The sequence below is a fragment of the Topomyia yanbarensis genome, chromosome 3 (genome assembly GCF_030247195.1).
Source record: "Topomyia yanbarensis strain Yona2022 chromosome 3, ASM3024719v1, whole genome shotgun sequence".
NCBI lineage: Eukaryota > Metazoa > Arthropoda > Insecta > Diptera > Culicidae > Topomyia > Topomyia yanbarensis.
The window spans coordinates 45,468,308-45,483,243 of record NC_080672.1 but is presented as its reverse complement, the minus strand read 5'-3'; the positions used below and the strand labels follow the sequence as shown (position 1 = coordinate 45,483,243).

At 42.7% G+C, this 14,936-nt stretch overlaps 1 protein-coding gene across 12 annotated transcripts in view; it reads right to left on the bottom strand.

The window, feature by feature from the left end:
* Positions 1-8,561: 8,561 nt before the first annotated feature.
* Positions 8,562-14,936, bottom strand: part of LOC131692917 (phosphatidylinositol 4,5-bisphosphate 5-phosphatase A) — an 85,402-nt gene continuing 79,027 nt past the window's right edge. For 10 of the 12 annotated variants that reach the window (XM_058980316.1, XM_058980325.1, XM_058980324.1 and 7 more), the window contains 3 exons: positions 13,000-13,095; positions 11,325-11,618; positions 8,562-11,263 (listed from right to left, as the gene is read on the bottom strand). In XM_058980316.1, the coding sequence (XP_058836299.1) occupies positions 10,982-11,263; positions 11,325-11,618; positions 13,000-13,095 (672 nt within the window). In that variant the 3' untranslated portion in view covers positions 8,562-10,981. The remainder of the gene's footprint in view (positions 11,264-11,324; positions 11,619-12,999; positions 13,096-14,936) is intronic. The other 2 variants (XM_058980327.1, XM_058980328.1) reach the window with 2 other exon arrangements.

The window sequence follows — 14,936 nt, the reverse complement described above, 5'->3', positions numbered from 1 at the left end:
ATTCAATTCATGCAAAATACCTGCTGGAAAAACCATCGGCTTAGCTGGATGGTGCTTTTGAAAAAGTGGCTGTGATTTTTTATCACACTACCACACCGAGCTGGGGTACGCAACACAACTGCGCAATGAAAAAACCACAGCCACTTTTTCAAAAGCACCATTTAGCTAAGCCGATGGTTTTTCTAGCAGGTATTTTGCATGAATTGAATCGTGATGATCTAATAAATCGACTGATATTCTTCTTTTAGAGTTTTAAAAAGGTTTAAATGGATAATCCGGTGGCAAAGCTGAACACAAATTTTCCTACGCACACTACCAAGCGTTCAATTCTAACACATGCTTAAAAAAAGGTAACTTGAACCTTAAAAGACAGTACGTAGCAAGTGTTATTATCGTATTAAGGCTCAAGTTACCTCAAGGCTTGGTAGTATGCGTAAGAAAAATTGTGTTCAGCTTTGCCACCAGATTATCCATTTAAACCTTTTCAAAACTCTAAAAGAAGAATATCAGTCGATTTATTAGATCATCACGATTCAATTCATGCAAAATACCTGCTGGAAAAACCATCGGCTTAGCTGGATGGTGCTTTTGAAAAAGTGGCTGTGATTTTTTATCACACTACCACACCGAGCTGGGGTACGCAACACAACTGCGCAATGAAAAAACCACAGCCACTTTTTCAAAAGCACCATTTAGCTAAGCCGATGGTTTTTCTAGCAGGTATTTTGCATGAATTGAATCGTGATGATCTAATAAATCGACTGATATTCTTCTTTTAGAGTTTTAAAAAGGTTTAAATGGATAATCCGGTGGCAAAGCTGAACACAAATTTTCCTACGCACACTACCAAGCGTTCAATTCTAACACATGCTTAAAAAAGGTAACTTGAACCTTAAGACCGCGCCACGCGGGAGTGTGAGCAGAGGGGGTGAGACAGAGGGACTCTCTATCGTCGACGGCGGGTCTCCGAATTGTGTGTGTGTGAGTTGTGGCACGGTGCAATTGCGTCAGAAGAAACGAGCGACCCGTATTAGTGTTCCATCAGCACGTTCGAAACACCGATGGCGGTGAATCATCAGAGGGGCCCCTCTGCGTCACGTCGAAGTTCGTCCGCTTATAACAGTAGTCACCGGAGACAGCAAGTGTGAAGCAGGAAAGTTAGGGCAAGATAGAAAAATGTATTTAGGACAACGGGCACAATATACAAGATGTTAACATGATTTATTTTTTTGAATGCTTATTGGCTGCCCGAGTATCTCACTGACACTAAATGCGCTTTAACCGGGCGAGAAGACAAAGGGAAACAGATCTCTTCCACCCAATGAGTTGAGCATGGCTTATTTTCACAGTCTATGGTGTTTACTTGATTTTTATTGTTAATTTTATTGGTTTTTCAATACAATCAGTGCCAGTATATGGACAGGGAGGAAGAAGTGTAACAAACTGTCCAGTCCATTCGAATCTCGACGAGGACTGAGACAAGGTGATGGACTCTCGTGTCTACTATTCAACATCGCTCTGGAAGGTGTGATGCGACGAGCCGGGCTCAACAGCCGGGGCACGATCTTCACGAAATCCGGCCAATTTGTATGCTTCGCGGACGACATGGACATTATCGCCTGAACATTTGGAACGGTGACAGACCTGTACACCCGCCTGAAACGCGAAGCAGCGAAGGTCGGACTGGTGGTAAATGCGTCCAAAGCAAAGTATATGCTGGTAGGCAGAACCGAAAACGACAGGATCCGGCTAGGAAACAGCGTTTCGATCGACGGGGATACCTTCGAGGTAGTGGAGGATTAGGTCTACCTAGGATCCTTAGTAACGGCTTACAATAACGTGAGCCGTGAAATCTGAAGACGCATCATCAGTGGAAGTCGGGCCTACTATGGGCTCCAGAACAAACTGCGGTCTAGAAAGATTCACCCCGCACCAAATGCACCATGTACAAAACGCTTATAAGACCGGTGGTTCTCTACGGGCACGAGACTTGGACCATGCTCGAGGAGGACCTGCAAGCGCTAGGAGTTTTCGAGCGACGGGTGCTAAGGACGATCTTCGGCGGTGTGCAGAAGAACGGTGTGTGGCGGCGAAGGATGAACCACGAGCTCGCTGCAATCTATGGCGAACCCAGTATCCAAAAGGTGGCCAAAGCTGGAAGGATACGGTAGGCAGGGCATGTTGCAAGAATGCCGGACAACAATCCTGCAAAGGTGGTGTTCGTTAATGATCCGGTTGGTACAAGAAGGCGAGGAGTGCAGAAAGCACGATGGGCGGACCAGGTGGAACGTGATTTGGCGAGTGTTGGGCGTAACCGTCGTTGGAGAGCTGCAGTTACAAATCGAGTATTGTGGAGGCAAATTGTTGGTTCAGTGTTATCATGAAATTGATGTTGAACTAAATAAATGAATGAATGTTTTGGTTCCATCTCCGCGCCGCTGCTCAGTATGTATCTTTCCCGCTTTCATCCTAGCGTTAGCCAAGAAACTGTCGAAAAATGTCTAAGGAAGGACTAAATTGTGACGAGGAAATAACGATTATTCAGCTTGTTAAAAAGGCATAGACGTCAGTACTTTGAACTTCATATCCTTCAAAGTTGGAGTTCACCCAAAGCACCGTGATACAGCTCTTAACCCTGACACATGGCCGCAAGGCATACTTTTCAGAGAATTAGAGGACAGCCGTACCCAGAACATTTGGAGCCCGCAGACTGATTTTCCACCGCCTCCAGAAGAAGCATGTACTACCCTAATGCAGACCGGCCCAACAATGGCCATGCAGAGGACTCGGCAACGATTGGCCATTCCACTATACCAAGCTACACCGCCCTTGTGAAGGAGTATCGATGCCTATCGCATACTGGGATGCAACGCAGTTGGTACTATGGAAGCCCTCGATCGCCCCGCTACAGTCGAGCCCTTGCCGCCAGCGTTCAGCAGTCGTCCCGGTCCTGTATGTGTGGGTGGCGAAAGGGTCTTCCAAACCGCCTTTCTCGGCAAGTATTATACAAATTGTAACGATACAACGGTTGAACCGATTCACGCTTCTAGCTCATCGTACGACTCTCGCCGTAAGCTGCTACCATCCCGTTCCTGCTCTCCGCATTCCGTCATCGGGTTCCAACGCATACTGGGACGCACCGCAGTTGGCACTATGGAAGCCCTCGATCCCCCCGCCACAACCGAGCAATTGCAGCCAGCGTTCATCAGTCGTCCCGGTCCTGTGTGTGGGATGGATGAAAGGGTCTTCCAACCAGCCGGCAAATATACATCTGTTCCAAACACTTCAAGCGCTGATGTATTCTTTGCTTCCAGTATTTTGCCTTTTGCTCCGACATCTTGTTATCAGATTCAAGCACTTCTCTTGCCGACGACGAGTCGTATTTTGGGGCGCGACGCAGCTGATTCGGGATACCTTGAATCCCTCACAACAGTGGACCAAGCGACCGTGAGCCTTTCCGATACTGTTCGTGGGATTGACGAAAGGATCTTCCTACACGGAAACATGGCTTCGCTCTCTGCTATACCTGATCCGTCCTCCAACAACAACGAGGTTTACTACAAGAATTTTGGTGGCTTAAATTCATCAACAGACAGCTATTTGCTCGCGACCATGGGTTGCTGTTACGACATTATCGCCTTGACCGAGACGTGGCCAGGTCTATGGTTCAACATTCGATGTCGACCACTGTGACCTCAACAGCCACAAAACGTCAGGCGGTGGTGTGCTTATCGCCGTTCGCCATGGTATAAAAGCCCGAGCGATCAACGATGAGCGGTGGGCGAGCTCTGAGCAAGTGTGGATATCAGTGAAACTTGCCTATCGCAATCTGTTCCTGTGTGTCGTGTATTTTCCACCTGACAGAATTCGTCATTCCAGCCTGATCGATGTACATCTTTCTTCTGTTTTTTCATCACATCAGTAGCAGCCCCGTCTGATGATATTGTTATACTGGGCGACTTCAACATACCTGGCTTGACGTGGTGCCAGGTAAGTAGTGCTTTTCTACGATTGGATATCGACAAATCTGCGCTTATTAACAATACCAGTTGTATTTTGGACAACTACTGCAGCGCAACTCTTCGGCAAATTAATAATGTCATCAACGAGAATGGCCGTACATTGGACCTCTGCTTTGTAAGTGCCTACGCTCCGTACTGCTGAACTGCACCGACTCCTTTAGTCAAGCAGGTGCGTCATCATCCCCAACTACATCTTGTATTCGCTGGTGACGTAGGAGTGAATTTTGCAGACGTGTCAAGCTCTATCGTCTACGATTTTAAAACGCTGACTACGACAGCATCGTTAGCACGGTGATAGATATAAACTGAGACAGAAAAGAATCCGGTTTACCATCTTATATGTCGTTTATTGTTGTTTTAGGCACCGACACTAAGGAAATTTTCCAACTGCTCTCCGACAAATTTTCAAGCGTTTTTTTCCAACGAGCGCCTTCCATCACAACAAGTCGCTGCCGCCGCCAATTTAACTGCTTCTCTAGGACGAACCATCAACCAAATTTGTGTTGATAGTGCTGCCATTCTTGCATCAAATGCCAAACTCAAAGCATCTAATTTCCTGGGGCCAGATGGCGTTCCATCGATTTTTGTCAAAAAGTGCATCAGCGGGCTTTTTGAACCACTTCGGCGAGTCTTCGAGCTATCACTCACTTCTGGAACTTCCCCTCCCTGCTGGAAAGCAGCTGACATGTTTCCAGTTCATAAAAAGGAAACAAATCGAACATTGAAAACTATCGGGAATCTCGCGTTTAAGTATCGAAACTATTCGAGCTGGTTGTTTTAGACCCTATTTTCTTTCACTGCAAACACTACATTCCAGACGACCAACATGGTTTTATGCCTAAATGATCGACAACGACCAACCTGCTCGCGTTCATAACATATGTACTCGATGGATTCGCTGACAGATTTCAAACCGATGCTAATCACATGGATCTATCTACGGCCATGATATCGCATTAGCGAAGCTGGACAAACTCGGTATTCATGGACGGGTTGCCTTCAACGATGAGCTATGGAGAACGTATGGGCTCTAGTTTACAGGAGATTTGCCAACTATTCTCTTAAAATTTCGCGAGTGTTTTCTCCAACGAGAAACTGACACCGACCCAGGTTTCACGCGCGGCTCTTACTGTACCTCAATCATACCAGTCTTTGAACTCTATCAATATCAACAATAATACAACTGGCGATTGGCCAAATGAAGACTTCAACCTCGGCAGGCCCAGATGGTATACAAACTATCATTCCAAAAAAATGCTCTGCCGGTCTAATTGAACCTCTTTGTCATCTGTTTCAATTGTCGCTAACAACCGGAGTATTTCCCGAACTCTGGAAATCCTCCTTCATGTTTCCAGTTCACAAAAAAGGTGACAAAAAAGTAGTTGACAACTACCGTGGTATTACAACGCTAAGCGCAGTTCCTAAGCTGTTTGAAATGACTGTGTTGGAACCCATCTCCAGCCACTGCAAACAGTATATCTCCGAGACTCAGCATGGACTTATGCCGAAACGTTCAACATCTACGAATCTTCTGTCGTTCACTACATATGTTACAGATGCCATGTCGGACGGCCTTCAAACTAACGTTATCTACACGGACCTTTCTGCTGCTTTTGACAAGATTAATCACGCTATTGCAGTGGCAAAGTTGGATAGACTTGGCTTTGGTACTAATATTCTCCGTTGGATGCAATCGTATCTCAGTGATCGTCGTCTAGCAGTCAAGATAGGTGATTGTGTATCCGAAGAGTTCTTTGTTTCATCTGGTATTCCGCAAGGCAGCCATCTCGGTCCATTGATTTTTCTTCTGTATTTCAATGACGTCAACTTTTGTTTAGAAGGACCACGGTTGTCTTTCGCCGACGACCTCAAGTTATACCATAGAATCCGGAATACTGATGATGCAGCTTTCCTTCAACGCCAACTGGTAACCTTTGCGGAATGGTGCGAGTTCAACCGAATGACCCTAAACCCCAAGAAATGTACGGTCATTACGTTCTAGAGGAAGAAAACGCCAATTCGATTCGATTACTGTCTAGCTGAATCCACGATTGACAGAGCGAATTGTGTCAAAGATCTCGGAGTTTTTCTCGATGAACAACTGACGTTTAAACAGCGTATCAGCAATATTGTCGCAAAGGCATCACGCTGTTTGGGGTTCATAATGAGAATATCTAAGCACTTTTCAGATATTTACTGCTTGAAATCTCTCTACTGCTCACTCGTTCGATCAACACTGGAATATTGTTCAGTTGTGTGGAACCCTCATTATCTGAACGGTGTCCATCAAATTGAGACAGTACAGCGCAGATTTGTTCGGTTTGCCCTTCGTCGATTGCCTTGGAGCAACCGTCACCAGCTGTCAAGTTACGAAAGCCGGGGTTTGCTTATTGGACTCGATACATTGCAAGTGCGGCGGGATCTATTCCGTGCTATGACGATTTCGGATATTTTGCAAGATCGAATTGACTGTCCCGAGCTTCTCAGTGCGATAAATATGAACGTTCGCCTTCGCGCCCTTCGCAATAATTTATTCCTCCGATTACCTCTTCGCCGGACTAACTATGGAGTAAACGGTGCCATCATTGGTTTGCAGCGGACCTTCAACAGAGTGTCATCCGAGTTCGATCTTCGCATTCCACGTAGCAGATTACAATTTGACTTTTTAAATAGATTAAGAAATTATCATTAGGACCACACTGTGTCTGTTGATATCTGGTTTCGTTCCTACCTCGATGGTAGGCAACTGCAAATCAGCATTAAGGACTGTTTATCTGCACCCTTCTTCGCTACATCTGGCATCCCACAAGGAAGCCATCTCGGTCCAGTAATATTCCTGCTCTACTTTAATGACGTCAATACCACATTACAAGGACTACGCCTTTCTTTCGTTGACGACATGAAAATTTTTCGACAAATGCGGGATAAAACCGATGCCGAGCTTCTTCAGAGGGAACTGGAGAGCTTTAGTACGTGGTGTGATCTAAACAGAATGGTTTTAAACCCGAGCAAATGCTCAATCGTTAGGTTCCCGCGGAAACGCCATCCGACTCAGTTTAACTACCATTTATTCGACTCGAGCATTCCAAGACACTCTCACATCAAGGATCTCGGAGTCATTATGGATTCGGCACTAACGTTCAAACCGCATACTTCATACATCGTAGATAAGGCATTAAGACAGCTTGCGTTCATCTTCCGAATAGCGAAAAACTTCAGGGTCGTATATTGTCTTAAATCGCTTTATTGCGCGTTGGTCCGCTCAACGTTGGAATATTGTTCTGCTGTTTGGAATCCATACTACCAGAACGGGATTGACAGAATCGAGGCTGTCCAACGCCGGTTCATACGCTTCGCCCTTCGACATCTCCCATGGCGAAACAGATTCGAACTGCCGAGCTATGAAAACCGTTGCCAATTGATACATCTCGATACACTCAGTATTCGGAGGGACTGCTCTCGAACCCTGTTCGTCGCGGACTTACTCTCTGCCAGAGTGGATTGCCCTACAATCCTCGAATGTCTGGATCTTCAAGTCCGCGTTCGAGCTCTACGTAATAACTCTCTTCTGCGAGTTCCATTCAGGAGAACCAACTATGGGCACCAGAGCGCTATTACCGGACTTCAGCGTATTTTTAATAGTGTGGCGACGGCTTTTAACTTCAACCTGACAAGGAATTCGATAAAAAAATTTCTATCCTGAAATGTAATTAGCTTAACCAACCTCCATTGCGGTCAAGGGTCAGTTGGTGATGATACAACAAATAAACAAATAGACACGTCTGCAGAAATGTAGAAGGGACGAAGGGTTCTGGCTTGGAAATCGGCCTGTAGTTGTGGAGGGTCGAACGTTACAGAAATTTCGAATGCGAATGGTTTATGTAGTAGTTTGTAGCATTCCGTTGTTTGATATAAAGTATACTACTTAATTCGTGGTCTGATGTGGTGTTTCCAGTACAGGCCTTCGATTTAATCACTCAGTCAGGAGAATCTGTGATCATCAGATCGATAGAGTTGTGGTGTTCTCGGTAATACGTGTGGAGCCGGTTGGGTGAATTGCTAAACGTAACGTTGATGTGTGTCAGTGCGTCGTGATTCGCTGTTGACTGGGTTGAGGGAACATTGATGTTAAAATCACCGACCACAAACAGCCTGTCGAATCCGATATCGAGAAGGAGTATTTTTTCGAAATACTGGGGAGAAATGAGGGTTCGAACCGTTTGGGATGTAGAGGGCCACCACACAGATGTTCAGCTCGTCCATCTTCATGTGGACCGCGAGAATTTCAAACCTCCAGGTCATAGGAATTGCCGTCGAATGATGATTTGATTATCGGTGTAGCTTTGATTCCTTCGCGTCCAGACCTACTTCACCACAGGTTTCTGTACCGCGACCTCCACTGGTAGACAGCTAGTGTCTGGTGAGATTGTATGCGGGTATGTGGATGGGGCCTTTGAAAAATAATTTGAAAACGACGACAACCCGATACAGAACGGCGTACGCCAAGAAAAGTGTCATCGCTGTATTCAAATCAAACAATTATCTCCAATGCTGAAATGCTCCATATGCAGTTTATTGTTTACTGGTGTGATTTATAGATACTTAAGTGTAAACAAGCTTCAACTTAGTGCATCTGACTCTCGATAGTGTTGCGTTTCTAGCAATGTAAACTTGATAGCTATAGTAGCTTCGTGTAGTTTATTCTACCGCGATTGTTTATACAACGATATTTGCAAAGAATCATCTGTATCTTGAATACAGACAACAACAAAGCGTAACTGCTTTATAAGAGCTTCACAGCGTAGCAGTAGTCTTTAACCTATCATTCGATAATCTATTGAACTAAACTAGTTGTGAACTTAAGCGTAAAACAGTGGTCCGAATTTTGGCAAAGTGGTTGAATTCTAATTCCTATTTGAAAAAGGACCGTGTTTTTTGTTCGTCCCTTTCGAAGGGGTTGTTCTAGTTCTGTTGGCGATGGGGACATTTTGGTATATCAGCATTATTAACTACCCATAATCGCCGGTCAGTCCCACGAAGATGGGGAATCCCTTGATGGAAAATATGCGGTTATTGACAGTCATCAACACATAGCTGAGCGACCGAAAATAAAATTGCCGAGGGCAAAACATGCTTCGTAAAACTCGTTTTAAATATAATTAGCTTGTAAAAATCGGATATAAACTTCACGCGTAAATATTGGACTGAAATCCTTAAGCATCAGAAACGCCTCAAAAGTTCTCAACTACAAAACTCGACAAAGATGAAGTTCCAATAAAAGATGCTTTTGACAGTAATCAAGTCATACGCACGAGCTTTTGTATATCGCCACATTCAAGATTAATGGTTGACTACACAAAACTATCTTGAGAGAATTGGATATATGCTTGGTTGTTTTTATACCAAGCGTTTTTTTTTTATCTGACTCTAACAGAGGAGAGCCTCAGTCAAATTTTGTTACTTTACGTTTATATCCGATTTTTACGTTCTAATATATTGGAAGCGAGTTTTACGAAGCATGTTCTATCCCTGCCATACTTATTTTCGTTCGCTCATATATTAGACTGTAACAATCGGATATAAACTTCACGCGTAAATATCGGACTGAGATCATCCAGCATAAGAACCGTGTAGAAAGTTCTCCACCGATAAGCCTCTAGCATACCGGTTAAAATAAATAATTCAATCACTGGACAACCCTTATAACGTTACGTTCAAGATTAAAAGTTCGATAAAGATAAGTACTTCGTAAGAACCGGTTGAAGTGCCAGTCCGATTTTTACGCTTGAAGTTTATATCCGATTTAGACATTCCAATATGTTTCAAGCCAGTTTTACAAAGCATGTTCTGTTCTTGCGACTTTTATTTTCAGTCGCTCAGTTGATAGTTGATAAATTTATTTATTTGCAATTAAATTTGCGTTGATTTTTTTGAATTTAGATTTATTCTATCGGTTTTGGTGCACAAGCGCAACAAATAACCATTTGGCTAACTTAATTTACATCTTATCTTGTATCAAAACGTTTCATGGCGGCTGTTCCAATTGTAATAATGCTCTAAGTGTTCACGTAGCAGTTCTACTATAAAATCAACAACTCCGCGGAAAGGCTATACTTAAAAGTCTGGTGCAAACAGGGAAATGTGCTGGACGCAATGTTTCGTTTTTGGTTGGTATAAAGAGAAGATCCGAGGTGGCAAAAAATTTAAAATTTATCTATTTTCAGCATTCAAAATTGCAGCAGCCTCAAGAATTGGACTACAAGTTGAACAACTTGCTCATCTGTTTGACTGCCTATAATCGCAAGTCAGTCCCATGTGGATAGAGAATCAATGGAACATGGGACTGACTTACGACTAGTTGACTAGTTCATCAAACAAGCTTTTAGTTTATAAAATTTTGTTTCATCGTATATTTGCTTCATATATAACTTCATTCAATAAATACTACGGTACAGCTTCATACTGTCGGTTAGAGAAAATTTATACAAAGAAAATTGCGCCTTTTCAAATACATCTTGACATGTTCTATGTGCATGACCTATGTTTTTATCGTTGTTGTCCAACAGGGGGAAGAGTCATAAACCAACAGTTGTGTCCACCACCCAGGAAATCTCTTGAAGAATACAATTCTAATTCAATGTCACTAACATCTACTTCGCGCATTGATGATCACGTTGACCCCAACACATTCGTGCTCATTTTAGCCAATTAGATAAAGGTAACCCCATTCGCTTCTATTACGAATAATTCTAATCAAAAGGCCCCTTTGAACAGTAACTGTAAGTTCATAGCAAACTAAATGACCCAATTTTTAACCGTCCTTATCACGCGTTATAACAGCTAAATTTAGTGACTATAATTTATCACACTCGAGTGCCCGGCGAGAAACTGTTTACTTTTCCTATTGTTCATTATTTTGAGCCAGTGCAGTGGTTTCCACTGTGGCTGCTCCTTCCCGGCTAATCGATATCATCGAAGGATGGCGAGGGGCATCGTTTTTCCACTGCAAAAGTGTTACTAATGCCCACCAGACCCGTCACACCACGCGTACCCGTGCTCTGGAAGTACAGTAGTTGGTAGCGAACGCCCAGCGGAACGCTAACATTTTCGGAGAAGGTCAACTCAACCGTTCGGGTGTTCTTCATCTGCTGCTGTTGCTGTGCGTTCAGTTGGTGTTGCTTCTCCTTGTAGCCCTCGGTGTACTCGTACGCCAGGTATTCGCTCAGGCTGGTGAAATCCTCCTAAAATAGTATTATCATTTTAGAAAACAGTTCCAACACAGAGACAAAGCGTAATACTAACCCGATAAATGCCGATCCAGTCGGCAGTACCCTCCTCGAACCCGGCCGGGATCGTGTACTCAATCTTGTTCGGTTCACCCACCGACCACAGCTCGATCGGTTTGAATACGATCGTCCGCTCTGTCGTGTCCTCGTACACCTGTGCGCCATCAATCAGATCGGAAACGAGGTCATCGAATGAGTTGAATGGTGGTGCAGTGGACTCGGTACCGTTGGCGATCGCCATCCGGTAGCTGAGCCGTTGATGGTGATGGGCCTTGAAACGCTCACCACTGTACTGGGGCTTACGGACAACCTGGACGACCGCCATCCCAAAGGTTAATTCGACAATAAACCCCATCCATCGATCGATCGGTTGTCACAGTGTGGATGTGTGGTTGATAGTGCAGGTAGATTGATTTACGCATGGGTGTGTGTGAGCAGTTATTGTTTTGTTTTTTTTGTGCAGTTGTAAGTGCGGATGTCGACCGAACAAAGGATTAGTATTTAAACCGAAGAGAAAAATAAACAAAACACATATTTTTGGTTGTGAAAAACTAAAAGCTAACTAAAACTAGATATTGCCTACGAAGCAATCAACGTAAGATGAACGAAAATGGAGAGGTAAGATGAAACCTAGGAGCAGACCTGGAAGCGATAAATTCTCTAATTTATGCCAGTGATCACGCAAAGGCTTCTAATTCAAGGCACGTGGTCGCAAACAGCCTACTGGGCGGTTATTATTTTGTCACGAAAACTTTTCGAATAACAAGATGTGAGATTTTGAGCGAAATATTGGACGAACCGGTACTCGTCAAGTACAGCATTTGACAGTAAATAAAACAGAAAAGCTGTCGAGTTAACCCGGTTAACCCAGCCGGAAATGATCCGAATATCTGGCTGACTTCAGTCGAAAATCCGGCCAATATGACACAATCGATTTCGACTCTCGGAACCCACTGAGACGTCCAAAAAAATGTTTCAAAATCGTTCAACACGGGTCCAACGATGGGCGTTTGTTAAACGGTTATATGGACGTTGTCCAAATTGGTCCAACGTACATCCTTCATTGGACGATTTTGAAACCAACCGTTCTTAGAGGGAATCGATTATGTCATTCAAACCGAAATGCCGACGGAAACAGACAAAACTGTGAACCTCCATAATCGAAGTTAAAAAATAAGGAAAACGCTTTCCGGAAGGTTTTTACTGTGGGTCTCTTTCGTTTACAGTTATGATTAGTGCTTGGCATATAACGTTATGTCTGAAATTTTCCCTTATCCTAAATTATTCGAACCCTAAGTCGAGACTTGAAACTGTACCAAAAACGTTGAAACAGTATCCGAACCGTAAGTGACCATAACTTTGCATTTAATCGAAAACGACATACCAGAAGATTGACATCTCTTTCCTTTAGCCAAATAAATATGAAGCTACCGAGATTACAGCGCCTCTACTGAACGAAGGTAGGAAGTTCAATGTAAAAGAAAATATAATGTTTGCGTACATCACTGTAGAAAGCCCAGAAAAGGTGTCACTCGTGCCTCCAAATTTTGGACAGAGTTGCCAGTTTTCAAGACATGTAATCTTCGATTTAATTCAATACAAAGTTTCAGCTTTGCGTGCAATTTCCGTGGATTAGATGTCTTCGAATAGCGGGGAAGCATAGAAAAAACTGCAAAACGATACCGACTCACCCGATGATTGACGGTCTTCAGCAATAAAGCGCGCTTTTTGCTGCGTTCTGTCGCGTAATATTTGTGATTGAACTCTTCTTTGGGTTTGATTTGGCACTGTATTCGTGTTAGTGATAATGAGCGAAGATTTGCGGAAAGGTTTAATCATTAGATTTGCGTAGATTGAGGCGATACGAATGGCATTTACTGATAAAAGATAGTAAAATAATACACAAAGCTTCCAAGATATAAAAGCATGAAACTTAAGGCAATATATTTTTTTTAAACAAAGGAAACTCACAGAAAGCCAATGATCAATAACTTATAGAAAGCAGTATGTAAGGACGATGTTCACCTTTACTCAGGCTATACAGGTATGCGCAATTCTTCTGATGCACACTGATTGAGCGCATCCCGACCAGGAGAAAATAGCTGGGCAATAACCCGAGCATACTAGTTTTTGGTATTCATGCCAAAACTTAGTATTAATTGATTATTATACCTTATTGAAGTATAAGGCAGGTATCAAAGAAACATTTTTCAATACCTGCTTAATACCTCAATGAGGTATAATACTTTATTTTAGTATTATTTATGTATTCCAGTTATATTTACAAATACCAATCCAATACCTTATTGAATACCTCCATAGAGTGAATTTTATTATTGGAAGGTTGAAAAATGTTTTATTATTATTCAGGTATTATAATAACTCGTTTCATTATCAAATAGTTATTTGTAGAACATGTCTGTGTTATTTTTTCTTGGTATTTTACCTCTCATCAATACCACAAGGTGGTAAACAGTCGTTGGTATTGATACCTAAATTTAGTATTCCGCAGTTATTTTCTTCTGCTCGGGATACTTATCCAATACTAAAATCCGACGGATATCATAGTATAGCATTTGATAAGCAATTTACTATTAGTTTAAGTACGCTGGGCGTCCCCATAAATAAAATCGCACCGGTTTTTTTTACTGGGACTTTACTTTCCCGATAAAATTGAGCACGATTTTTTCGTGCTTCCGGCCATCAACGCCAACCTTATAGAGTACCACTCGGTAGACTAACGAGTTAATCATTTGGTACGTTTTCAGTCAAGCCTGTTAGAACCGCTGGGCACGACCGACTGAACCCACCCGTAGGCAAGTATGAAATGTAGATTGGGCACAAGGAGTGGAACCCAATGGCCTGAAGTTAGCGCCGCTACTGATGTTTCTAGAAATCTTATTGACAGGGGACAAGAAACGGTGCAAGCAAAAGAAAATATTAAAACAAAAGGTACAGCAGGAAGTAAGAGAGCTAGTTTATTACAGGTCAGATCACTATTGAATTTCATGTCGAAAGATGAGGTTAAATTTAGATATAATTAAACAAAAGGACTGAAGTTTAAATTGTTTGTGGATTTAATGGTGGAAGTGCGGAGTTTATAAAACTATACTGTTGAAGGTATGGTATATTTTCTATAAAAAATTGATTTACTTATTCCTAGTTACAGATACTGAATAATAGATTTAAAGAAAGGAATTACTGTTCAGGTCAGGTGATACTGAAAGGAGACACTGTTCAGGTTGCGTCGACATAGAAGAGTGGAAAACTATTGATGTGAGTTCGATGGATTTGTTACTTAACTTAATTAAACTTAATCTGAACAAAATTAATATTTACAGTTTTGAGCTACTGTTACTAAAAGGTTGTTGCTACAAAAAGGATTGTGCCACTAACTGAACCTAACAAAGCCAGTTGATCGAGACTATTTCAATGGTATCACAGAAGGTGGAAGCATGAAGTACGAATACGGATGACCATAAAAACAATTTCGTGTCAACTTTTAAAACCCAACGAGGGTTTTGATATTGGATTTTGAAGATAAATCCAACTTCGCAAAAAGTAATAGGTAGGGGAGCCCGGGGCTATTCGCCCTTTTAGGTGGATAGATGTGAAAGAATTTTTCGGT